Source organism: Meles meles, chromosome 5 (genome assembly GCF_922984935.1).
Source record: "Meles meles chromosome 5, mMelMel3.1 paternal haplotype, whole genome shotgun sequence".
Lineage (NCBI taxonomy): Eukaryota > Metazoa > Chordata > Mammalia > Carnivora > Mustelidae > Meles > Meles meles.
Genome location: NC_060070.1, coordinates 119807619 through 119832721, shown reverse-complemented (window position 1 = coordinate 119832721; position 25103 = coordinate 119807619). Strand labels below are relative to the sequence as shown.

Sequence of the window (25103 nt, the reverse complement as noted above, 5' to 3'; positions counted from 1 at the left end):
TTGATTACTCTTAATTTTGGCTTAGGTGGGGGGATTGAGCCCTGTAATGAGCATGTAGTATTATCCCTCTGCCCATCCCGTTCACTAAAATGAAAGGATAGACTTTTTTTTTTTTTTTAAAGACAGAAATTACAAGTAGGCAGAGAGAGAGAAGAGGAAGCAGGCTCCCCACTGAGCAGAGAGCCCGATGCGGGGCTCCATCCCAGGACCCTGGGATCATAACCTGAGCTGAAGGCAGAGGCTTTAATTCACTGAGCCACCCAGGCGACCCAGGATAGACTTCTTTTAAAAAATACAGCTGAGAAGCTAATCCAAAGCATAATCAGAATGTACCTCAAAACAAGCTTGAGCCATGAAAAGATTTTCACCAAAGAACCTAGTTTTGTTTTTTCTTTTAGCTTTTAATTTTTAATCTTTTAATTTTGCTTAAAGGTAAAATGGGTCCAACCTAATCTTGGAATGAACCTTGAATTTGGGTTCTCGGAGTTAATAGGTATAGTTCGCTCCTTCCTCTGGTATGTTACTATAGTATTAGGAGTGATAAAATACTTAGGCTTGTCAGACAGTGGTGCAGAGGGAGGGGAAAAAAGCTGGCATATGAAATTTAGGACCCAGTTTTATTGGAAGAAACTTTATGCAAAGTAAAAGTGATTGGAAGTTTCCATATGTTGGCCATGTTTAACTCAGGGAAATGATTATCTGGGGTTTTCTGAAATTCTGTGATCTTTTTAATCAGAAGGAAAAAATACTAATGCAACAAAGGTATGTTGACAACTAAAGGAATGTAATCAGGACTGACATCTGCCTGGTCTCACTGTGTGCACTCAGGCACTGAATACAGCAGGCCTGAGAGCCAAGGGCAGACCAAACCCTCTCAAGCTGGCTAAGATGGGCCCCAACTGCACCTCTGACAACCATTCCTGAGGGCCTCGATGGACAGGGTTCTGAGCCCAAGACCAGAGACCATTTCTGTTCCACCAGCTACTGTGCTGTCTTGACAACACAAAACCAAAAAAATGGGTGTTTTTTTTGTTTCTGCTTTAAAAGATTTTGAAGGACCTGAGCCAAAGGCAGAGGCTTTAACCCACTGAGCCACCCAGGTGCCCAAGCCAAGGGTTTTAGAGGTGATTTCTCCCAACCTCCCATGCATACTCAACTATTTACCGGGTGCAAGAAGACGGCTGGTGATTGGCCTGTGGGCAGAACCCCTTCCACTCCCTGAGTTTGAATCCCACTTCTCCCATTCAGGAGGCATGTGAACCTGAATGAGTCCATTTTCTCAAATTGACTTTCTCATTTGAAATCTCAAGATGATGGCAGCCACCTAAAAGACAGGACCAAATGCTGATGCTTTGCATAGTGCCAGGCTCATGGTGCTCAAACAGTGGGTGCAAGATGGCTGCAGACAGTTGGGTTCCAGCCCCACCCAGCACACAAATACCTACTTGTTTGGTTCATTTGGGTTAGGTGCTGATGAATGGGGGGAACAAGGTGGCTTCAAGATTAGCCATGCCCTCCTGTTTGACATGAGCAAAGAAACATTTTTTAAAAGTTTTGGAAACTTGGGGGGAAGGTAAGTGGGCATTTTGAGAAAAATACTTGGGAACTTGAGTCACCTAGATTGAAATTCTACTCATTCTTTCAAACCTTAGGTACTAGGGTAGAAGTCCTTAAAAACCCACTATATTAAGCAAATGATGACTCACTACTTTCTACTGGGCTGTGGGGAATCTAGAGCCCTGGGACCTGTTCCCCAGAGGTTCAAATTACCACAATAAAGAGTAGGCAGCAGAAGGGAAAACACGTGTGGAGACCAACTGATTCCACTGTGAAGTTGACTATTTTAACCAAGTCCCAGCTTCTGGGATGATCAGTCTAAAGCTTAGTGTGCATCTGAGTGAGTATTCAGGGTTTAGGTATCTGGGGAGCCCCAGTTCTCAGGCGTTTATGCTACAGGGAAATAAAGCGCTCTGGTGAAAGCTCAGTGCCTAGGCCTTGACCATGGAACTGGCTCAAAAATGGCATTCCTCCCTCTTTCCTGGGAACATCAGAATGGGAATGGGGCAGGAAAAAACTACTGTCCTGGTCTTTGGGGTCCAGCCATCTTGGCCCTTCCTTGTAGCTTCCCACAGAACCCTGAGCAGGGGAGAGCCACTTCTGGGAGAGGGCCTTGGGCTTTGGGCTCACAAGACAATTCATTCTGGGTCCTTCCATACTTCGGGACCTTGAAATTAGTCATCACTGATCTCTACTTCTGGCTTTCTTACATGTGTGGGGGAAGGAGGGGATAGGGCAGAGCGGGGTGGGGTTGGGGGAGACTCGCAAACTCAACTCATCTCCGTTGAGTTTTCTGCATGAGATCTTTGATTCTAAAAGAAATTACCCAAAGGCTGTTTACTCCAGGGTAGTGGAGGCCACAACAGATGTGATGATGCCTCAAGCACCCAATAAATAGAATTACCTGTTAGCCCAGAGACTGGATTTTGCATTCAGTCCTAGGTCAGAACATGGTCTGGCCTAGGGTCCTTCATAAACCACTTTCTGACTCCATGACCCCCAACCCACCTGCCTGGAGTTCCAGGCACTGTCCCCATCCTGCAAGTGACGACAAAAGGCTACCTGATGATTTAGTCTACCAGGTGCATGGACTTGAGAGGCTGACCAGATTCAAATCTTGGTGTACAGCCAATGACCAGTTCAATGAAGAGAACCTTTAACTTCACCTGCAAACTTGGTTCAGCAAATGAAAATACAGGATGTTCATTTAAATCTAAGCCTTAGATAAATAACTTAAGTCTCCTCACCCTCCCCGTTCCCTGGTCCCTGCTGTATGAGTACAAGCCAGGTCAGAAGGGAGAGCAGGGCTCAGCCAGGTAGACAGGAACAGGTTGGAATCCAGCTTCTGCTAGCAGCCATTCCCTTGGGAAAGCACTCATCCTCCCAGAGGCTCTCTTCTCTGCTACCAAGTGAGAACCAGTAGCCACATGAAGACTGGGGATTGAGCAGGGGCTCCATCTCAGAAGTGCGTGACCTTGGGCAAGTCCCTTCAAAGAGACAATTTAACAACTGAACCTAGGCCAGCACTGGGCACATTTTAGCATTCAACTCACAGCAGGAAGGGGTCTGAGAAAGGAGTCTGCAAAGCTTTAAGGGATCTTATATCATACCTATTTTGAGTGTGGGTATGGATGCCCCCCCCCCCAAGCCAAGATGGGGGAGGGTAAGAGGGTGGGGTGACACATCAGGATCTAATCTGGCAGGAGCACCCACATGAAGATAATCCAACCTGGAGAAGTCTGTCACACACTGGTCACACAACTAACCCACAAACAAATAACTTTAATTTTTTTTTTTTTTTTTTTTTTTTTGGAGCAGGAGCCGGGCCTTGAGGACCCCTGCCCCAGCCCTGTGCCACGTTTACGGTATAACCCATCACAGCTGGATTTAAAAAATACACAAAAAAATATAATATACATTATAAAACCTAGGTTGGGTTTGGAAGTGGCCTGAGCGATACGCAAACTGTGAGGACCTTCAGGAAGCTCAGGGGTGGGCCATGTAAGGAAGGGAAGGGGCACAGTACTTCATATGAAACTCGTAAATGCCCAGAGGCGGCTGGTAGACAGGCCAGGCCTGCTGAGGGGCCTGGGTGTTGGGAGGGGCAGCAGGGAAAAGGGTGAACCTTCAGTCCCAGAACTGGGTCTGGGGAGCTGCTGCTCCTGGCCTGGGAAAATGGAGGTGGAGAGAAATGTAAGGGAGTGAAACCACCGAGGGTTCACCAAACCCATCTCTTGGCCATTTGAAAATACCAAATCATTCTGCTACCCCTTGTCCCTAGGACGCTGGTCTGTCCAGAGGTGGGGACTCCAGCTTCCTACTTGACCCTCCGAGCTATTTTGGAACCTGCCCCTGGGGGCCTTCTCCCATCAGGAAGGTGCTGAGGGGCTCAGGTCCCAGATGTGGGCCGGGGCAGCTTGGAGAAGGTCTGCATAGGGGCTCCTGAGGCCCTGGCCGCACTATGGGCTGACAGAGGGCGCCTAACAGGTGCCAAGTACATGCTGCTCCTCTTTTCCTGCTGGTCAAAAGCAGCTGCTCCCCTGAAAAGCGCCCCCCAACCTGGCTGGCTCCAGCCCCCCGTATAGACCCTGTCTCTCACCCCCTGTGGCAGCACCCCCCACCCCAACTCCAGGGAAGTAGTGTATACCTGGGCTCTGGGGACAGGCAGCCCCAGGTGAGAATTCCAACTCTGCCCCCCTTGAACGGGTCTCTCAACTTCTCGGAGTCTCAGCCCATCACATGAGACACCCAGACCCACGCTCACCTTGCAGGGTCTGAGAACAGGGCCAGGCACACTGCAGGTACAAGAAAGTGTGGGCCCCTCTCTCGTCTTCTCACCCTAACCCCAACTCAACACTCTCCTTCCTGGAGCCTCTGCACTCTGACCCCCTTGATCTCCATTCTACCCTCCCCTGCCGGCCACACGTGCATGAGCCCGAAGGAGTTGGAGCCCGCTCACTGGAGGCTGGGCAGAGCTGGGTGATGGTTCAGCATCCGGGGTGGGCTGCCCCACCACGGAGCCCTCCTCTTCTTCCACAATTAAAGCGCAGAACAGTGGCAGGGAGTGTGTGCGCTGGGGGATAGGTGGGGAGGCCTCCTGGGTCCTGGGCCTGAGGCCTGGTAGGCAGGATGAGTCCTCAATCCCAGACCTCCGGGGGTGGGAGTGGGGTGGGGGTGGGGGGCCAGGCAGGTGTGTGGAAAAGATGCTTGTCCTGGATCCTGGTACTGGGGGCCAAGGGTAGCCTAGTCTTTGACGAGCTTGTAGACATGGTGCTGGGCCCCGTGCTCGCTGGTGGAGACTTCAAAGACGAAAGCAATGACGAGCAGGGTCTCCTGGGAGTCCCGGCTGGTGACCACCTGGGGGCCAGTAGGAGGATGCAAGGGATCAGGGGGGATTGGCCTGAGCCTGAGAAGACCCTTCTCCTTTCTGGACATCAGTCTTCTCAACTGAGCACTGGGGCTAACCCCCCCTCAAGTGAGGCCCCCGTGCCCCCCACACCCTACCCCCCCAACCTGCAGGATGGTGAAATTCTCCAGCACGCTGTTCATCATGTACTTCTCCGGCAGGTGCTTCAGCTTGTGGATGAAGTTGATCATGTACTCGCACATGGGGGAGCGGTGGATGCGGTACACGAAGCGACCATTCTCCAGCCTGGCGTACTCCGTCTGCGCATGGCGCAGGGAAGGCGTCACCCAATGGGCCTGCTCCCCTCCCCTCTGTGCCACCCCGGGCCCCCACTCACCTCTACCTTCTCCACCACCTGCTTGCCAAAGGAGCACACCTTGGTGGAGACGCTGATGGTCATGCTGTCGGCCGAGCTGTACTGAGAGCTCACCCCATAGAAGGCTCCGGGGCCCTCCTGGATGGTGCTGTTGAGGTCCGCCTGGGAAGGGGTGGGAGTGTGAGCCTCGCCAGCATCAGGTGCGGCCGAGGCCAGGGGAGGCTTCGCGGGGCCACATCGGTGTTCCACCCCAGGGCCCATCATTAAGGCCAGCGCCCTGCCCACAGGTCACAGGGTCCCCGGTGGGCGGGGTAGGCCTGGTGTGCTGCGCAAGTCGGGAGGGGGTGGTCAGGAGCAGAGAGGGCAGCTCACCCAGAACTTGACAAGGAAGAAGGCATTCGGGGGCCCCTTCTCATAGAGTTCCTTCAGTCCGCCCTTCTTCTCGGGGAACTTGTCATAGATCTGTCGCACGTCAACAGCCTCCAGCGGCGGGTCGGAGAAGGCGGGGTTCGTCTGGCCGATGTGCACGAAGAGGTGTTTGCTGTACTGTGGGGAGGGCCCGGGACGGGGTCAGGAGAGCACGCGGGGCTGCGGGCCTGAGGGCTGCACTGGGACACGACTGCCCCGGGGCTTTCCCAGCCCGGGCCCCCAGAGCCGTGGCCCTGGCCCACCACGCCACCACGCCAGGGTCTCCCAGGCTTGGGCAAATCCTCACCCCCACCCTCAGGCACATTACCGTGTCGGGGTCTCGCTGCACCTCCATGAAGGCGGAATATTCGAGGAGCCGCAGCCGGGAAGAGGCAATGGTGCGGTCCTGCCACACGGGCACCGAGGCAGCAGCTGGGGGGAGCGGAGTCAGGGGCTCGTAACCTGGGAGGGCGAGATGGACCCTCAACTGCATGGGCGTGTGCGCATGCTCACATCCGGAGCTGCCCCCGGCTGCAGCGAGCCGAGCCGTTGTGCGAACTACAAAATGGGGCCCCTTTCGGGTAGGAACATGGGCCGCACCGGACCCCTCTGCCCCATCTCCTTATGCAGTGTACAACCCGCACAACTGTGCACGGTGGCCCCAGGTACTATATACATAGGCGGGGAGGTAGTTTAGAGGTCACTGTTAATGTGTGTTCAAACAGAAAATATGGACAAGTAAAAAGGGAAAAATAAAATTTATCCTGAATCCCAATACCTAGACAGAGTACTACTCTGTTAAGATTTTGGTGTATTTCCAGAGAAGAATTTTATGAACATACATAAATGTAGTATCTTCACTGATAATGTCTGACATTGTGAAGGTAAGGGGCCTGTCTGTCCCTGACCGTCCCAATGCCCTATAAATGCCATGCCCCTCTCCCTCCCCCTAGAAACACATGCAGGCCTTGGGCCCCCACCCCCACCCCCCCTCCACCCCCTCATCCCCCTCTTCTGAGCAGTTGAGCGGGTGTGCAGGGCCAGCGACGGTCTTGTGCAGGGGACTTACTGCTGAGCGTCGGCGGCAGGGGCGGCTGGATGGGGTAGGCTGGCTGTGCAAAGGGCTTGATGCTGCAGACAGGGAGCACAACCTGGTTAGAGGGTCACTGCGCCCCCCCCCCCAGGCCCACTTTCCACCTAGTCCCGGTCACTTGGGAGGCTCATCTGGTCTCCAGAGGGAGCCACCCCACCTTTCTGCAAAGGCCCAGAAGTGCATGCTGACAGGCTAAGTCTCCTGCTTTGGGTTTTCCCCACATTTGAGCTTTTATGAAACCCTGCTGCATCTTACAACTGAGGTGCACGCTGAATGCGGCCTTTCAACCCCCTGAGAGCGGCCCATGAAACTGAGGGTGTGTCTGAGGATGCAAGTCCTCTTAGAACTGAGGGAACCCAGCACATCTGACTCCCCCATGTGCTGACTGACCAGGGGAGCAACTGAGGGAGAAGTGACCAAAGGGCAAACGGGCGGCAAGTGGACGAGGAGGTGGATGAATGAACAAACACATGAGTGAACAGACAGATGTGTGGCTCTCTTACGGGCGCTCCCCATCCTCTATTTTTGAACTAAAGCTTGGAAGCCAGCGCAAAGGGGACGTGCCAGCAGCGAGGGTGTGACAGGGATGGGCCACAATACTCACTCCTGAGAGGGTCCAGGCTGCTGTCCCAGGAGAGGGGGGTTGCTCCAGAACTAGAGAGATGGGACAAAGACCAGGGGCCCCTCAGCATCCAGGACCCACCGCTACCACCCAGCCCTGAATGCCCTCCCTCACCTCAGCAACGCCCCCCCCCAACAGGCTCCCTGTACCCGTGAGGAAGTGGAGAAGACGGCTTGGGGCAAAGGGGAGGGCGGGCTGAACTTGTTCTGTAGGACGCTGGCGGAGACAATCTGGGCGGACGACATGGAGGCCATGCTCTGGAGGGCTTTGTCCTTGGAGACCTGATCCTAGGGAGGAGAGAGGCCATGTGAGGATGGGCCAGGTCAGAGACGGGATGAAAGTCCCTTGCGGGGGACTTGGGGCCCCTCCCAGGTCCTAGGCTCTGTTGAGTCAGCTCAGGAGAGTCTCAGCCCCTGCCAGGGCCTATCTCCTGAGTACATCACCCCTCTGAGCACAGTCCACACTGAGACATTATTTTATTTTATTCTATAACCCAATATATACCCAAACATTTCCCCTTATGTTGTCTGTCATGCACATTTCTATTTCCTATTCTGTTTCATCATTGGTTCTCAAAGTATTGTCTGTGGACAGACAGTACCAGCATCACTTGGAAGCTTAGAAATGCACATTCTTGGGCCCCAGCCCAGACCCACTGATTCAAAAACTCTGCAGGGGAAGCCCAGAAATCTGTCTTCACCAGCCCTCCCAGCAATTCTGATGCGTGCTAAAGTTTGAGAACCACTCTATCTCGTTTTTAAACAGTGTTGGTTGCCAACCCTATTAAGTTGATTTCACAATTCATACTCTGGAAATCCTGTGTTAGGTACTCTCCCCCGACCTCGTCCCCCAGGGGAGGGGCAGACTACTTACCAGGTTCATGGCCTGCAAAGGAGAGGGAAGGTAGATTAGAAGAGGCACATGAGAGGGTGACATAGGGTAGGAACGCGACCTCCTCCACCCCCATCCACTCAACAGCCACCAGCCTCTCGGGTCTCAGGACCCCAGGGGAGCTCAGAGGCAGCTGTGGACCCTCCCCCTGCCTCCCCACTGCTACCCAAGGGGAGGGCTTGCTAGCTGGGGGTGCCCTGCAAAGGGCAGAATGAGGGAGGGCAGGCTGGAGACCTAGAAGGCGGACCACGCTGGTGCCCCTAGGGGTCTGTCCGTGTCCTCTGGAGCTGTGATACAGGCCCAGGGGCCTGGAGCGCAAGGCCCAGCCTGCTGTGCAGCTGAGAAGCAGGGAGAAGCCATAGCTTACAGGGGCCATGAGCCCGTGCTCTGAGATCCTCAGCTGCAGGGCAGCCAGGATTGAGCATCCAGTGCAAGGAAGAGCCAGGGCCACCACAACAGCTCTGCTGGCCAGTGTGCCCGTGTCTCCTCCTGCTCATCTGAAGGCCCCGTGCAACTAACAAGCAGCAATTAGGAAGGAGGAAAAGGAAAAGGAAGAAGAGAGGTGGGCCTTAGTGGCCCCCAGATGGTCTTCCTCTCCCTCACTGTAGGGCTGGCTGTCACCCTGGGCTTCTGCTTAGTCTCCAAGGGCTGAGGCCCTCTGTAACCCCAAGTGGCCTTTGGGCTTCATGCTGCTGTTTGCGTTTGAGAAACTCTCCAACCCGCCATAGCCCTCCAGCTGCCTCTCTGCCTTGTGCTCAGAAAACAGCAGGGCCAGGCCAAGTGGCAGGGGAACCCCTACCTTTAGCTTGGACTGAATCTCTCGAGATTTCCGCCTGGCTAGAACCTGCAAGTGGCTAGAGACCTGTAGAGAGAGAGAGAAAGAGAGAAAAAGAGCAGAAAGGGCGGAAGAGGCAAGAACAGAGCTTCAGCCAGAAAAGAGGCATAGCGAGAGCCGGCCGCAGCAGAGGCCTGAGCTGTGCAGAGATAGCGGTGGAGGCGCCGAGGAGGGACCAGATGCCCTAGTCAGGTACCCAACATACCTTGATGCCAACCTGGTACTCCCGCACCTTCTTCCGAGCTAGAACCTGTATGTGGCTGGACACCTAGGGGCCGCCCCGCGCCCCGCCAGAGAGGAAAACACAGACAGTGAGGAGGCACGGCATGGGGTGGTCATGGGCAAGGAACATCCCAGCCCTTGTCTCTGCGACCAAATGGAAGCCAGGGGGAACCATGGGGCCCTTGTGAGCAGACATCCCTGAGCCCTGCTAATTCTCTGCTCTCTTCTTGGCCCTATTTTGATCAAGAGCCTACTGTAGTCTCCAGGACCACTATGTACAGTTGTACAGGTCATTCACTGCACAAGAGGATCTAACCCAGTAAAGGCTAAAATCCAGCCCAAGCTCTGCCACTCAAGTTATGTGCCCTCGTGCCGGGCTGCATCTAACCCAGAGAAAGGGTATCTTTTTATTTTTCCAAGATGGGTGACTTTTTTTCACTGATATTCTTAGAGGGGCACATTTTTCTTATCTTTTTTTCTTCTTTCAAGGTTCTTTATTTATTCAAGTCATCTTTACACCCAATGCAGGGCTCGAACTCACAACCCTGGCTCTACATCCTGAGCTGGCCAGGCGCCCTGAGATACTTTTCTCTGACTGGCATCGCCAACAGCCATAATGCTCGTGCTGGCCATCAGATCATCTATCTGGGCCATGGCTTCCACGAAAGCTCTCCCCACCCCACTGCCAGGACATGGTCAAGGGTTTGACCCTTAAGCCTCAGAGAACCTATTTTCCCCAGGAAAACAGAAGGGGACACATGGATCCCTGAGGCGGCTTCACTTGAGCTCCTGATACACAATGGCTATGGGCTTTCTCTGCAAAGTTGTTTTTATCCCCACTAAGATACAGTTTTTTTTTGCTTTTTAATCATAACCTGAAAGTTACTGTGTCTGTTGTTTCCCCACAGCGCCCCCCCCCCCCACTAGCTGGTTAGGACCCAGGTGGCTGTGCCTCAGACCGCCTCACTGGGCCCCAGAATCAGATGTTCGTCCAGCCAGGTTACCTGTCACTTCCTGTGATGACAACGGTGACATTTACTGAGGCACTAGACTGTTCTCAGCATTTTACACATACCTCATCTGACCCGAACTAAGAAGTCAGTCCTAACATAATCCCCCAAGTTACAGATGAAGAAACCCGAGCACAGAGCAGTTAAGCAGTTTACCCAAGGTCACGCAGTGGAGGGCTGGAGCTGGGATTTGAACCTAGGTGGCCTGACTCCCGAGTCAACTTGCTCCACCACCAAGCTACGCTCCCAGGATTCTTCTGACCCTTAGCACAGAGGACCACTGCCAAATGGTCAAGTCTATGACTGAAAGTCACATGGGACTTAATCCTAATGTAATATTTAGCTGTTTTTCCAGTATGGAGGCATTGCACTCGCTATTAATTGCTGTAGGTATCTCTAAAAACCCAACACTGCATTTTTTCAACCAAAAGCGAGACAAAAACCCTTGTCTGTCATCTGGTTGCTCTTTGCAACACATAAAGATGCGCTCTGTCCTCACAAACATAGGATGGGTCTGTCTGTCTTATCTATCTACCACCGACTTAACTAATTTTTCTTAAGACTTCATTTTTTTAAGTAATCTCTACACCCTAAGTGGGGCTCAAACTCACGACCCCAAGATGAGAGTCATCTGCTCTACTGACTAGCCAGCCAGGCGCTCTGGCTTTCTGTTCTTCAAGATGTAATATTGGGGCGCCTGGGTGGCTCAGTGGGTTGGGCCGCTGCCTTCGGCTCGGGTCATGATCTCGGGGTCCTGGGATCGAGTCCCACATCGGGCTCTCTGCTCGACAATGAACCTGCTTCCCTCTCTCTCTCTCTGCCTGCCTCTCTGTCTGCTTGTGATCTCTCTGTCAAATAAATAAATAAAATCTTTAAAAAAAAAAAGATGTAATATTAACGGCAACAACAGTGGCACATTCTTCCATTGCGCTTACTCTGTTCTGTCTTCCCGTATTACCTAATTTAATGGCCGAGGAACAGAAACTGAGGGGCAAGGCACCCCTTGCCCATAGGTGGGGGGTGAGGGTATTTGAACTTGGGGATTTGATGAGTCAGCCCTCCCCACTACAGTCCCAGGCTGCAGGAACAGGGCCCCTGTGGGTGGGGTCCCCCTGCTGTATCCCTAGCGCCGAGCACAGAGGCAGAGCTCTAGAATTCTCTCACTGAATGAACACTGTGCCCCATGAACTGGCCCCAGGAGAGAGGTTAATAAATGCCGGAGCAAATGGGGGAGGCCCCTGCTCCCATACCGAGGGCGTAGACTCAGAACCTTCGAGATGGTGGGATGGGACGGGTCGGCTCTGTCATCTGTACATGTGGGGATCTGGCAAGGTGGGGGTGCCAGGTCCAAACCTCACCAGACAGGGAGGCTGGGAGGGCCGAGCATCAGAGGCACCTTCCAGTCCTCCAGTCTCTGCGCCTAGCTGGCCTCTCTCCCGGCCACCCCTGCATATCAGTCACCCCAAGCAGCCCCCTTTCTGGGTTTCCTCGCAGGACCGGAAGCCACCCAGTCATCTCTCCCTGCCACCACACCGGCCACCACCGCTGCGGACCTCCGTCCCTGCCTCTGCCTGGCCCTCTCTCATCCGTTGCCCCAGCTGCTCCCGGGCCAGCATTCCTCGACAGGTGCCACCTGCCACTCCCTGTTCTAGTCCCTTCCACAGCACCCAGCTGCCCCGAGGGGAGAGCTGTCCCTCAGGCCTCTGGCCAACCTCTCTCCCTGTCCTCAGCACTTCCCAGCCCTCATCTCCAAGCGAGGCCTACTGCACATATCTCTCCATGCACCGCATTGCTGATGGATGGCTCTTTCCTGCCCAGTGGGCTCAGTCCTGGATCCACTGCCTACCAGCTGAGTGACCTGGAGGAAGTTACTTAACTTCCCCCTGCCCCCATGTCTTCATCTGGAAGATGGAGATGATTACTAGACCTACCTCCAGAGGCTGCTGCGAGGAATACACAGATTCACGTAACCTTAAGCCCCATGGGGGTTCACGGATTCAATGGATATCCGACTTCCTCAGCCTGCTAGACCCCCTCCCCTTTTCTCTGCCGGGCTGAACCCCAAATTCCTTCTTAAAAATGTATCTTGGGTGTGGTCCCCTCCAGAAAGCCTCGGCAATCCCCTCCTCCCTTCCCCTACCAGGTCCAGACTCGACCCTGTCTGACAACACACACTCACTCTGGGGTTGGCCATGCTGCCCTGCTCTGTGCCCGTGTGTCACTATCACCCGCTGCCTCACTGACTGGCTGGGGCCACTCCGGGCAATGACCACACCGGCCTGCCCCACGGGGCTCATTTCTGGTCACTGACCCCCAAGGCCTCGGGCGGCGTGGTGGCTGGTTGGAGAGGGCGGCGCCCCCTTCTCGACAGGCCGGGGAGTGTGAAGTCCCTCGGCAGAGGAAGGGGGACAGGGAGGGGCCGACAGTGGCAGATGAGGGCGCGCACATGGGCAGAGAGCCCCGAGCGCGCATCCTCCTCTCCCTACCTGTTTTCTCGTCCGAGTCTTCCCGGTCCTCAGTTTAATGTAGCGTGCAATCAGCTCATTTCGACCTGGCGTGGGGTGAGAAAAGAATGATGAGTTGGCCAAGGGGGGCCGCTGGTGGCTGCAGACCCCACACCCCCTGTTTCAAAACACACAGACCCCCTCCCCCAACGCCACCCTTCTGCCCCCTCCCCACCCTCTTCACTCCAAGAGGCACACACAGGTGTGTGAGGGGTGGCGGGGAGCCCTAGGACCTGGGTGGCTGCTGGCTGAGGGAGGTGTGAGTAGGGGGCAGCAGGGTGGGTGGGGACAAGGTCGGGGCCTGACAGGTTTCCCTGCAGAAAGACAGCTGGGCTGCTCACTCCTAGCCCCGGTGGCAGCTCCATCCCCCTCTGTGCACGACAGGAGTTTGGAATCTTTAAGCGTAAGCATTTGTGTGTGAGCGAGGCCTACTGTACATATCCCCAAGAGTCTGAAAGATGGGTTCCTGTCCCCAGCTGTCCTTGCGATGAGGGGACACCCTGGACAAGTCCCTTCCCTTCTCTGGTGAAACGGGCAGAAAGGGCACAGTGGTGTCCAGCATACCTCTCACACGGACGGCCCGTGTCAGGATGTCCCTGAGCCCATCACTGTGTCCCTGAGCCTGTCACCCCCATGTCCCAGCTTACCAGTGTCTCTCCTGCCCTGTGAGAAGCTGACAGATGCTGATTCAATACCTTTTATCCCCCCAGTCCAGGCCCCCAGACCCTAACCCCACAAGCTCCCCACAAGGGCCACATTCTCCAGATTCCTCCTCCATGACAGAACCAGCCCCACTGCTCCTCCCTTCCTGCCTGCCCCTCTCCACCCCACTCCCTCCGCCCTGTCTAAACATACCCTGTGGGGCTGCCCCGGCCATCTGGGAGGTAGCCATCGGGGAAGCACCCGGGTACATCTGTCTGCCTTGTGAGGGGGCTCTGGGGCTCCAGTGGGCGTGGCACAGTTGCTGGGGACAGGGGCTGTGGCAGCCCTTACCACTTGGCCCAGCTGTCTCCTTTCCGCCCCCCCCCCCCACGGTACTAGCCGCCGGGATGGGACAGGCCCAGGGCCTGCCTCACTCAGCCATAGGCTGCCATGGAGGGTTGGAGGGAGCTGGCAAGGAGCCAGGCCCAGAAGGGTTGAGTTATCCCAAAAATGCAGCTCTGGGAGAGCCCTCTCAGGGCCGGACAAGAGGGGGACACTCCCCTCTGGAGGCAAGAGATGGGCAAGGTGGCAGAGAGCAGGCCAAGAGAGCAAGAGAGAGCTGTGGGGGGGGTGTCTGAGGAATGAAGGAGTCCCCATGTCCCTTCAGCCCTCTTCCTAACACAGGCCCTTGTCACATCGTGGCCTGCCCTGACCCCACACCCATACGCTGCATAGACCTCGCCAGTAGGACAGCCCGGTCTCACCCCTCAGGCTTCCCCACATGTGGGAAGGGACCCCCTCCCAGGCCTTTCTGGAGCACCAGGCACTGACCCAGTTTCCTGTGTCCACTGAGTCACCCTGAAACCTGCAGGCCAGCAGGGGGAGGAGAGGAGGAGCCGACGGGGGTGTCAAGGTGTGGGCCCCAATCTGGTGGAGGGGGCCAGCCCGGCTTGTTTATGAGGAGGACCCAGACACACAGGCTCACACGCCCAGACTCGCCCGTGGCGGGCTGGCAGGCGGGCCCCGCAGGACTTCGCCAAACCGGTTGGGTGAGGGGGCAGAGAGCAGGGGGAGGGGCCGGGAGGGCCAGGCTGCCTCCTCCAGCGGGTGTCCCGTGTCTCCCTACACACACCACGACTCCCTGCACGCACCGTACATCTTGCCCTCGTCTGACAGGATGATCTTGCGGCGGCCGCAGGGTGGGTAGATGGCCAGGGCCTCCTGGAAGCTCTGCTCGATGTCGGGGCTCCACACGCCCTCCGCGTCGTTGTCCAGCCCCTTGTCCAGGCCCTCAGGCCCATCCTCCCGGGCCTCCCCGGGGCTGCTGCTGGCATTCCAGCTGTTGGACGCTATTGTGCTGGTTGCTCTGGGCTCTGGGCCTGAGCCCACTGGGCCGCTGGAGCCTGTGGGGCAGACACGGGTGAGGGCCGGGGCTCTCCCAGACCACAGCCATCTCCCAGCCTGGGGACAGGTGCTGTGGTCGGGGAGGTGGAGGCAACCAGGGGAGAGGCTTATTCCGTGCTGTGCAGCCTTAAATGAGTTACCTCACCTCTCTGAGCTTCGGTCCCCTAAGAGGGGGAAAAGGTCTCCTTGAGGTTGTGAGGCTTAAAATTAAATGAGGTCGCGACAAAGGACCAACCACAATACCTCATATCTACACGGCACTTTTGTGGACACAAAGCACATTCATGTTCACTTAATCCTCAAAACTAAGGCAGGGAGGGCAAGGAGTGATACCCATTATTCAGAAGGGACACCGGGGCTCACAGTCGTGATGAGCAGAGTGGAGTGAACAGAGTTGCCGGGAGGACTGCTTGGCTCTGACTCTGCTAGCTCTTTCCCCTGCCATCCATCCGCAGACCCAACCAGAGACCCCCCCACATTCTTGCCCACAGCCTCAGTGCAAGCCTGCTGAAGACCCCCGTGGGAGGGGGAGGGCCCGGGACCCAGGAAGGGTGTGGTTTTGACTTCCCTAAAAGATAACTCCGGGGGCCCAGCAGAACCTAAACACCGGGCAGGGACCGCCCAGGAATCGCAAGGAGGGAGCCATGCTGGCCAGCAAGGAAGCAGCTGAGAAGGTGCCCGGCCCACAGCCTTGCTCAACCCCACCGGCTTCTCCATCCCACTTCCTGTTCCTGCACCTCCCGGCCCCACAGCAGCCCATAAACCACCCACACGCCTACCCCTGCCCTGGCCCACATCGCAGAAGGGCCAGGGCTCTCTAAACTCCAAGTTCCCTGCACACGCAAGGCTGGGTTATTAACCGAGACCACACCCGACAGGCCCCCCAACACACACAGCTCCAAGGCTCACCCCACACCCCCTTCAGCCTCGGACTCTGCATGCCCAGCGTCCAGAGAGCTTAGGAACCCCAGATGGCTAGATCCAGCGACTTGGCTCTGGTCTGCAGGGAGAGCTAGGGTGGGGTGGGGGGGTGGGCAGGGTAGAGGGGTGGGAGACACTTCAGAAGCTGTGGAAGGGAATTCTTTTCCCTCAGACAAGAATTCCAGGCCCTGCCAAATGGATAGGGGTCCTCTGTCCTGGGCCACCTGCTTGTTTAGGGAGGCTGGACAAGGGTGGCTAGTGGCATGGGATGGGGAGGGTCTAGGGGGCCGGATCATCAGATTGAAACAGAGTCAAGACTATTACTCTAATGGGAGCACCTGCCACACGTCAGGCCCTGTCCTGGGATTTTACACACATTGACTCATTTAATCCTCACGATAACCTACGCAGTAGAGACTATTATTAGCCTCACTTTACAGAGGAGGAAACCAGAGAACAGAGAGGTTAAGCAACTTGTCTGACACACAGCTTGGAAGGGCTAGAGCCAGGTTCTGAGCCCGGGCACTCTGGCTTCGTCTTCTAACCAGAGGGAATGTAGCTGAGAAGCTTCACCACCTGGAGCGAGAAAGGAGGCAACCACCCTGAGCCTGCCCAGGGGGCCCAGCCCTGGGGCCTCCCCTCTAGCCCAGTGGCTGGAGCAGCTTCAAGGACCCCCACCAGGCTGTAGCCCGTTCTGTAAGGCCCCCAAGACCAGGAGGAAGAGCTCTCCCACACCAGAGGCAGCCAGGGAGAGGGGAAGCCTTGCTCCTGACCAATGAGAGGGGCCATACTCCTCCATTCCCAGGCCATTCTCCCCACGCCCCCCTCCCCCAGGAAGCTAGATCCCTATCCCCTCCTCAACTCCTGAGGCCAAGTTCTTGGAATAAAAATGTGAGGGCAGAGACTCTGAGAGCCCAGGGGTGCCCATATTGAGGTCGTTGAAATGCAGCGCCTCCCCCAGGATCTGACACTGCCTGTCAGAGGGGAGGCAGGAGCGGGGCTGCGGTGCTCTACAACCCCTCCCAGCAGAGTCCTCAACCCATTCTCCCCAAATCCTTTCTTGAGGCCTCCCACAGAGCAGCAGGGGCCCAGTGCATGGGGGGCCCTGGCAGCCCCAGACTTTGCAAAGCAACTTTCCTGCCTCCCCTCTTCCAGGCAGTGCCCCCCCCTTCTCGGGGTGATGTCAACCCCGCCCCGCCCCCCGCAGGAGCACTGTGGCCAAATATGGCGAACACAGCAGTGCTTGGGAGCTGGGACAGACTGGGGGGGGGCGGGGCGGCGGCCCCTGGCTGGGACCGCTGGCAGCTGGTGAGGGGGAGGGGAGCCCAGGGGGCGGCTGCAAGGACGAGTCAAGGAGACAAGTGGGACCACCGTCCCTTCCGCTGGCTCGTGGGCACATGCAAGACTCACTTTCTAGGAACACTCCTGAGGGCAGAGGCACCAACACAGGGGCCCACAGGTGACCCCCCCATCCCCACGCAGCCAGGCACTGGAGCCCACGTGGGCAGGTATGCCGTATGGGAGCCCGGACTGACACCCAGATGAGAACATTTTGTACCCCGGGGCCCAGGCACCCCGGCGGGCAACGGTGAGCGGGCAGCTGTGCTGGGCAGGGCACTGAACTGGGGTCCCTGTCCTGCTGCTGCACTCAGGAGTCAGGCTGGAGGCTGTGGGAGGGGGACTGAGACCGGCGCATGCCCACCCCCTTCTCTTTAAACCCTCACACCGCCGGGGACCCCGCCTGGGGACTGCGGGCTCTTTGGACAGCTGCAGGTTGGCCTGGATGAACGTGGGGCTCAGGCGCCCTGCAGGGGAGATGGTGGCCCCAGCCTAGGGCCAATCATCACATCATCCCCACCGTACAGAGCAGGGCTGGCAGGGGTGGGAGTCCCCCAGCTGTCTACTGGTGCTCACGCTGCTGTCCTGAACCTCTGTGTGCTGGGCTGTGCCATCCAGAGGGGTGGGAGACCAGGAGGAGGGCCCAAGTGAGGGGCGAGGGGGTGGAGCCTGGGAGGGGCCTGGGGGTGGGGTCAAGAAAGGGAGACAGACCCCGCCAGGCAGATAAGAAAACAGACAAGGGAGACAGGAGAGTCCCCTTGAATACCCAGAGAAAAACCCCCACAAAACCTCGGAGTGAGCCCCAGAGGAGAGATCCAGAGAGAGGCAGGCTGACAGAACAGAGAGGGTGCTAGAGAGAGTTAGATCCAGAGACAGTGGGGGCCGGAATCATGGCTGACAGACCCAGACACACGGAGACCAAGACCCAGAGAGATGGAAGCACATAGCTAGGGGGCTAAAAGGGGCAGGAAGGGGGAAGATCAATAAACTCAGATACAGTCAGTGAGGGAGGGGAAAGAGGAAAAGAGAGAGAGAGACAGAGTGAGTTATGTACATATAAGCCGACCACAGAGCCCAGGGTTCAGGACAGACCCTAGAAGGAAAGAATGTCAGGGAAGCCATTGCTGGGGGCCAGGGTCAGCCACAACAGGGCCATGTCCAGGACACCCCACTCCTGTCCCACGTCTTCGAGACCACCTCCTATGTCTCTCTTTAGAGGCCCATTATTACCACAGGCTGCAGACCCCCACCCCCAGACCTGGGGCCCACTCTGCCTCTACCCTCTGTCGGACCAGCCCAGCCATTCTTGCTTCACCTCTTTGAGGGCCCTCAGCTTTCTGAGGTCAGAAGGTGCCTCTGGGTGGAGGCAGGGATGGAGCCAGGAGGCTTGGTGAGCAGGCTCTGGGGCCCCCAGGGGAGATAAGGGGCCCCTGGCTGCCCACTCCCCACCCTGGGGCCAGAATGCTGGAATAACTGGCTGGACAGCTCCAGTGATGGAGGCCTGCGCTGGGCAGCTGCACAGGTCCTAGCTCCCTCCCACCCCCAACCCCCACCCCAGGCCCTACAGCCTCCAGACCACCCAGCCCTATACTCCTTTCAAGGGAGTAGGGGAGACTGGCCTGAAGCTTGGGCTCCCCCAGCCCTCTGCCTTGATGGGGACGGAGACAAGGCCAGTCAAGGAAGGTGGGTGTCATCCCCAAGTCCCCGGCTACCCTTCCTTCCATACCAGCCCCACTGGGAGGACAAGCTGAGCCCAGTGACCCTCCCGGGTCTACTGGACAGCAGCTGTCCACTCCTGCAGGGCCCACAGTCCCCCAAGGGCTCTCATTTGGAGGGAGAACAGCCACTCAAAAGGCAGGAAGATTAGTGAAATCAGCAGTCGCATCCCAAACCTCCCGCCCCAAACCTGGGCTGGGCTGACCCGCCAGGGGGTTGAGGATGGGGAGGGAAGCTCCCCACCCCCTCTGCCTTTCCCTTGTCCTTCTCACCCGCCCCCACAGCGGGGCCAGCTGTTCTCCAGCTGCCAGAGGCTCCCACCCTAGAAGGAGCCATGCTCTGGTTGGGACTGGAGAGGGGGCAGGAGGGGGATGGTGTCTGCCTTTAGCACAAGGACCCCTGGGGGACCCTGCCAAGTGGCCACACCCTGCCAGGCTGGGGAGGGAGTACCCTCCTCCCTGGGGCAGGGCCGAGATTTTTACAGGAGGAAGCAATTTGCAGAGCCCACTAGGAGGGAGGTGGGGAGGCCTCCTCCCCTCTCTCCCACTTATTAATGTGCTTCCAATTTGGGAATCAAGATTCTGCACCCACCCACTCCCACTACTCAGGGCACAGGCTTCCTAGTGGACCAGAAGGGGCAGGACGCCCCCCCAGCCTTTCTTGTCCAGAGCTCATCCTCACTGTCACCGCCCCCGCACCAGTGTAGGAGAGTGGGAGGTAGAGTCTCCAAGCCCTCAAACCTCTGCAGAGAGAAGGGAGGAGAGAGAGGAACGCATGCAGTAGGAGATGTCCCTTCATCCCTACTCTAGGACTCTGTCCCGTCTCATTTTCTTTTTTTTTTTTAACTCGGTTACCTCTATGCCCAATGTGGGACTCAAACCCACGACCCTGAGACTGAGAGTCACACACTCCACCAACTGAGCCAGCCCGGCGCCTTCTGTCTCCTCTTGTCCCACTCCAGTGAAGGCTGGGTGTCCAGCCTGGGGGTGGAGAAGGCAGCCCACGGGTAGCTTGGTTAAGCAGGTTTCACAGTTGTCCACAGCCACGCCCGAGGGTCTCGTCTCAGCAGGTCCCAGCCCCTGGTACTCTGCGTCACCCGCCGAGCTGCCACCCGTTATTTGGCCGATCCCCCACCACTGCGACAGTCACAGTGTCCTCTGCAAACACCCAGGCTTCCTCGTGGCTCTGCTCGCTCACACACACGCTCGCCTGCCCAGCCACCGTCCTGCACATCCACGGTGATCTGCATCCCTATCCTGTTCCTTCTTAAGCTTTTCATTGTGCTAACACTCACGTAACATCCCCTTTACCATTTTTAAGTGCACCATTCAGTGGCATTAAGTACTTTCCTTCTTTGTTTTTAAGGGTTCACCGTCCTCCGCACAGATGCCCCAGGCACCAGGGTCATGGGCCCCCAAATATGTAACACATGGTCTCCCAGGCATGCCTGGCTCAGCCCTGATGGCTGTCACCCATGCTGCCCCTGGGGTCCCAGCAACCTCAGAGAGTGCCCACCCACGGAGGCCCCCAGGTCGCCCCCCACGGGTCCCCTGATGTGCAGGGCTGCAGGGGCAGGGTCTAGAGGCCCGGGTCCCCCCCCACACACCTTCTTCCCCACTCAGCTTCTCACACAGCTGCTCAGCGGCCTGTCACCATGCATCTCCTCACACGCACCACATACCGTCCTAAGTTTTACACGTGTCCTGTACAGTTGCACACACAGTCTCCAAAAACCTGAGACCACTTCTTGTGCTGTACACACACACACACACAAGCACGCACAGTATCACACATGCTCACCCCTCAGCACCTGACGTCACACAGAATGGCACCCGTTCTCGAACCATCAGTGTCCCTCACACACGCAGAGCATCAGGATTCCCCACGGGGTCAGACCCAGGCTCATGCTGCTGGTCACTGAGAAGCCATGTCCCCTGCGATGGCCACTCACAGAGACCACGTGTACAACGTCTTTCACGCACATACACATACACACACACACAGGACATCACTCATGGTGGCTCCCATGTACGTAGAGTATCAGTCACACACACCCCAGTGTTCTGAAGTCACGGGCAACGTCACACACAGTTTCTGTCCTGTACAAGTCCAGCCTCACATGCAGTTACAAGAACTGGTTTTAGCCAGTTCTCTCACACACGCACCCCCCCCCCACTGCCCCGGTCACCCACGGAGAATGTCCCACTCAGTTTTTCTCTCACACACGTCCAGCGTCACACACGGTTGCACTCTCATTTCCCTCTATCGCTTCCTGTCCTTTCAGGCCTGGCAGGGAGCACAGGAAACAATCAGCACTCTAGGAAACCTCAAGGGCTAAGGCTTTGGGGACCTGTGGAGGGACAGGGATTCTCTGGCCTCCAGCCTCCTGTGGGACCCTTCCAGGACAGGCAAAGTCTGTTCCCCTCTTGGGTCCTCCCCTGAGGGGCAGCACCTCTCTTGCAGACAAGCCCAGGCTGGCATGACACCAGGACAGAGGTGAGGGCAGGGAAAGGCCTTAAGGACGGGGCTGAGTGTGATCTGCTGACCTCAGACCAGAGAGGCTCCCGCCATGGCTCCAGGGCTGCCTCAGAGGTCCATGGAGACCTGGACCCCACAACTTCTGCAATTTCCACATGGGAAGAGACAGCGACCACTTAGCTACTGCCACAGAAAGCTGCAGCATTTAGGGCTCTCCTCATGGCTCCCCAGCAACCTGGGGTCTGGCACCCCAGATCCCTTCCCCACGCTCCTCATCGTGGGTGGACCCCTCTGCTCCTCAACCCTTCCTAAGTGAGGAGGTGGGCAGGACTGATAGGTTCAGTTTCCTTCCAGCTTCCACACTGAGTCCTTCGGAGGGTCTGGGAGTCAGGCAGAGGGGCAGGCCATCCACGTGAGCTTGCAACACAATTCACCCCGGCCAGCCTTGCCAGACCCCAGGGTCACTGCAGAGGGCAAGTTCCCCCAGCTCCACCTGGCTTCCCTGTCACTCGATGCCTGCTGCCTGCAACCTTTTCAGCCATACTTCACCTGACTTACGAACTGCTCAGTCACCCCCGGTTTGTCCTCACTTTCTTCCTTAGATCACTAATCATCCACTCACCTCTCCAGACCTCACCAGGTTCACGGTCCGTAATGGAAGGAGCAAGGCCCACTGACTAGAAGACCGAGACTCTGGAAGGAGCTCAGAGAGAGGGGACCTGAGAAGTCATTTACTTCGAGCAGGGAAACTGAGGCCCAAGATGACATAGGTGGTTAAAGGCCCAGCTGGGACCAGATCTCTAATTTCTTGACATTCTCTTTGAGATGTCCCCTCCTGGTTCTAATATTTCCAGAATACAGAGGGTCCACAAACCTGAGAGCGAGGATGGGAGCACAAAGACAGACAGACAGACAGACAGACAGACACACACACACACACACACACACACACACACACAGCTCTGTCCTGCCAATCACTGACCATCCTACAGAGCCAGTCCCCAGCCCCAATGCGCTAATTAGCATTAATTATTGTTCCCTCCCTAGAGAGGGTGGGGGAAGGCTCAAGAAGTTGAGAATCCCATTGGCTCTTAGCCTCTCCCTGAGGAGGGGGCATTCAGTGCCCCTGAAGTCACCCTCACCGGTGAGCCTGTTCCTAGAAGTTACATCTGTCTGTCCCCTGCCCACAGGGTGAGCAGGGATCCACAAGACCGCAGATCCATGTCCTGGAATGACACCCTCCTGGGGGAGGGTCTTGGAAAAGGAGCTACAGGAATCTGGAAGGGAGGAGCACATAATCCCCCTAAATGTCCAACTTTGGGGGACTCTAGATTTCCTTTTTGCCCCAGGCTGCCCCCGATATTCTAGCCAAGGAGGTGTCCAGGCCCCCTGCACTGGGGTGAGACGTGTATACACAGGCCACAGGAGACGGGATACACAGAGCCGCCCTGAGCTCCAGCCCCTCAAGTTGTGTCCAGTCCCTACCCCCATCCCCTGCTTTCCTGGACTACAAGTCCAGGCCTGACCTGGTTCTGCCTCTACCTGGAGAGAAAACACAGAAGGAGGTGCCCCTTGAGAAGTCCTCCCCCAAGGCCTCATTCCCTCTTGTCCAGAAAGAATCTCTGAGCCCTGGGCCGCTCTCCCAAAAAGGTGACAGAGTGGGGTCTCAGTGACACTGCCCTGGGGCCTGGCTAGCTAAAAACCAGATGCAGGCAGGCACTCCTGGCCTTCCCTCCCCAGTGGTGGTGGTAGTGGAGGGGACAAGCCTCCTTCCAACCCTCTAAAGTCTAAACAAGGGCTCTAAGGAAGTGTAGCGAAAATAAGGCCCCAAAGCCAGCCCTCTTTGGAGCCAGGCTCCCAGAGCCCTGGTCCGGACTCCGAACCTCCACCCCAAGAGGGGCGGCAGAACTGGAAGGAGCTGAAGCCCCTGCTTCTCAGGGGACGCACGCCCAGGGCACACAGCTCTGCTCCCAGACACACTCCACAATCCAGCGCAGCCACAGGCACCGCGCGCAGGAGCCGGCCTGGGCGTCTGGAGGCCGGGCCCGAGGCCTGCGTGGAGCTGGGGCCGGGCCGGCTCCGAGAGCGCGCGAGCCGGGAGTCCAAAGGGCGGCGGGGCCCGGGACTGGGAGTCCCGGGTACGAGTTCCCCGGTGGCAGGCCCCCCAAAACGTGCGGCCCCCAGACCCCTGCCTCGACACCCCAAACGCGGACGTTGGGACAGGCGATGGCACCGGGGACACTATCCCGGCTCCCCTACCTCCCCCGACCAACTCGTCCGGGTCGCTGGGGGGGGGGGGGGGACTGGGGTGGGAGGGGTGGGCGGGGCTTCCCGGAGAGCTTCCCCCCCCTTCCCTCTAAACTTCCCGGCACCCAGATCCGGGGCTCCGGCTCGAGCTGGACAATAGCTCGGGGACCCAGCCCCCCTTGAGTGCCCCCCCAATCCAGAACCAGCCAACCAAACCACCTCTCCCAGCAGGGCCTCCTCCCCGCGTCTGCCCGGCTTACCTGGTCCGAGCTCGGGGGGGCGCTCCGGCCGGGCCGCTCCGCCGGGCCCGAAGGAGCTGAGAGGGGGGCAGGGGAAGGGGGGTCTTGGGGAGGGGGCTGGCCGGAATGTGCGGAATGAGCCGGGCTGGAGCGGGAGGCGCCGGGCGCGGAGGAGGGAGCGAGCGGGACGGAAAGTTTGTGTTGAGGAGCCGGGGCTGGGGGTGGGGGCTGAGGGGAAGGAGGGGGCGGGGCGCGCAGGGGGGCGGGCACCGGCCGGGAGGGGCGGGACCGCGCGGGGCCGCCCCCAGTCGGCGCTCAAGGTGCCCACCCGGAGGCTTCGCGACCCGTGGCTGCTCCCGGCCTTCCCGCGCCTAGGCGCTCCCCTCCTCGCCTTCCTGTGCCATGCTCTCAACCTCCCCCTGCACGCCGGGTCTTACCCCACCTCCCCAGGACCCGACCGCAGTTTGGGGGCTCAGGCCTGGGCGGGGCCGAGGGCGGAGCTCCCGCCTAGCCGGCTGGACTCCCCTCGCGGTGCCGCGTCACGAGGGACCCCGCGGAGCCGGAGCGCACGGGCCTTGGGGCTCCCTACCCACGCCCCAGTCCCGAGCGGCCGAGGTGGAGCGCCCTCTCCCGCCCAAGAACCCGCCCCCAACTCTCGGGGCCCCAGACCCAGCCCCTCCCTGGCGACTGCGCCCGCCCTGCCCGGACCCGGTTTGTCTGGTTCTCCCCGAGAGGCTTGTTTCTCGAATTTCTCCCTTTCCCCCTCTTCCCGGACCTCCGGGGCCCTCCCTCTCGGCCCGGGGCCCCCGCGGGGGGCGTCTCGACACCACGAGCCCGCCGAGTTTCGGTAGGACCGGCGCTGGGCGCGGGGGAGGGGACGCGGGAGCGCCCCGGGCCTGGGCGGGAGCGGGGTTGGGGGGTGGGGAGGCTGGCCTCCAGCCCGCCCTCCGGACCTCTCCCGCGCTCCGGACCTCTCCCGCCGCCTCGTTCTCGGCACGCGCTGCAGAACCACTGCACGCCGGGTCTGGGACGCGGCTTTATTGGGGATGTGGGTACCCGGTCTTCCTCCCGCAACACCTACCCCCTCTTCCGAGCCCGCCCCACTCCTCGGAGCCCTTAGGACGATCCCGGAGGGGGTTAAAACAACACTGACTACTGCTCCTGGACAGGAAGTGACTGGGGCGCGGGGCGGGGAAGGGGGGCGGCTGGTGAAGCGGCGCAGGCTAGCTCTGCGACCAGATGTGCGGCTCCCGA

General features: G+C 58.0%; 1 protein-coding gene across 1 annotated transcript; it reads right to left on the bottom strand.

Moving 5' to 3' along the window:
* Window positions 1-288: 288 nt before the first annotated feature.
* On the bottom strand, window positions 289-24276 carry TEAD3 (TEA domain transcription factor 3). Its single transcript, XM_046006431.1, has 13 exons — window positions 23871-24276; window positions 14658-14909; window positions 12847-12911; window positions 9334-9396; window positions 8276-8287; window positions 7552-7689; window positions 7385-7434; window positions 6757-6818; window positions 6016-6149; window positions 5652-5825; window positions 5301-5441; window positions 5071-5223; window positions 289-4914 (listed from the first exon to the last, which is right to left on the bottom strand). The coding sequence occupies exons 2-13, from the start codon at window positions 14662-14664 to the stop codon at window positions 4801-4803; spliced, it is 1113 nt and encodes a 370-aa protein (XP_045862387.1). The 5' UTR covers window positions 14665-14909; window positions 23871-24276; the 3' UTR covers window positions 289-4800.
* Window positions 24277-25103: the final 827 nt, after the last annotated feature.

Excerpts from the sequence above, each read along its gene's own strand:
- TEAD3 (XM_046006431.1), bottom strand. Across the intron at positions 6,150-6,756 it reads CCTGCCGCCGACGCTCAGCA|GTTACGAGCCCCTGACTCCG; the intron begins GTAAGTCCCCTG and ends TCGCCCTCCCAG. Across the intron at positions 4,915-5,070 it reads AGAATTTCACCATCCTGCAG|GTGGTCACCAGCCGGGACTC; the intron begins GTTGGGGGGGTA and ends ACTGGCCCCCAG.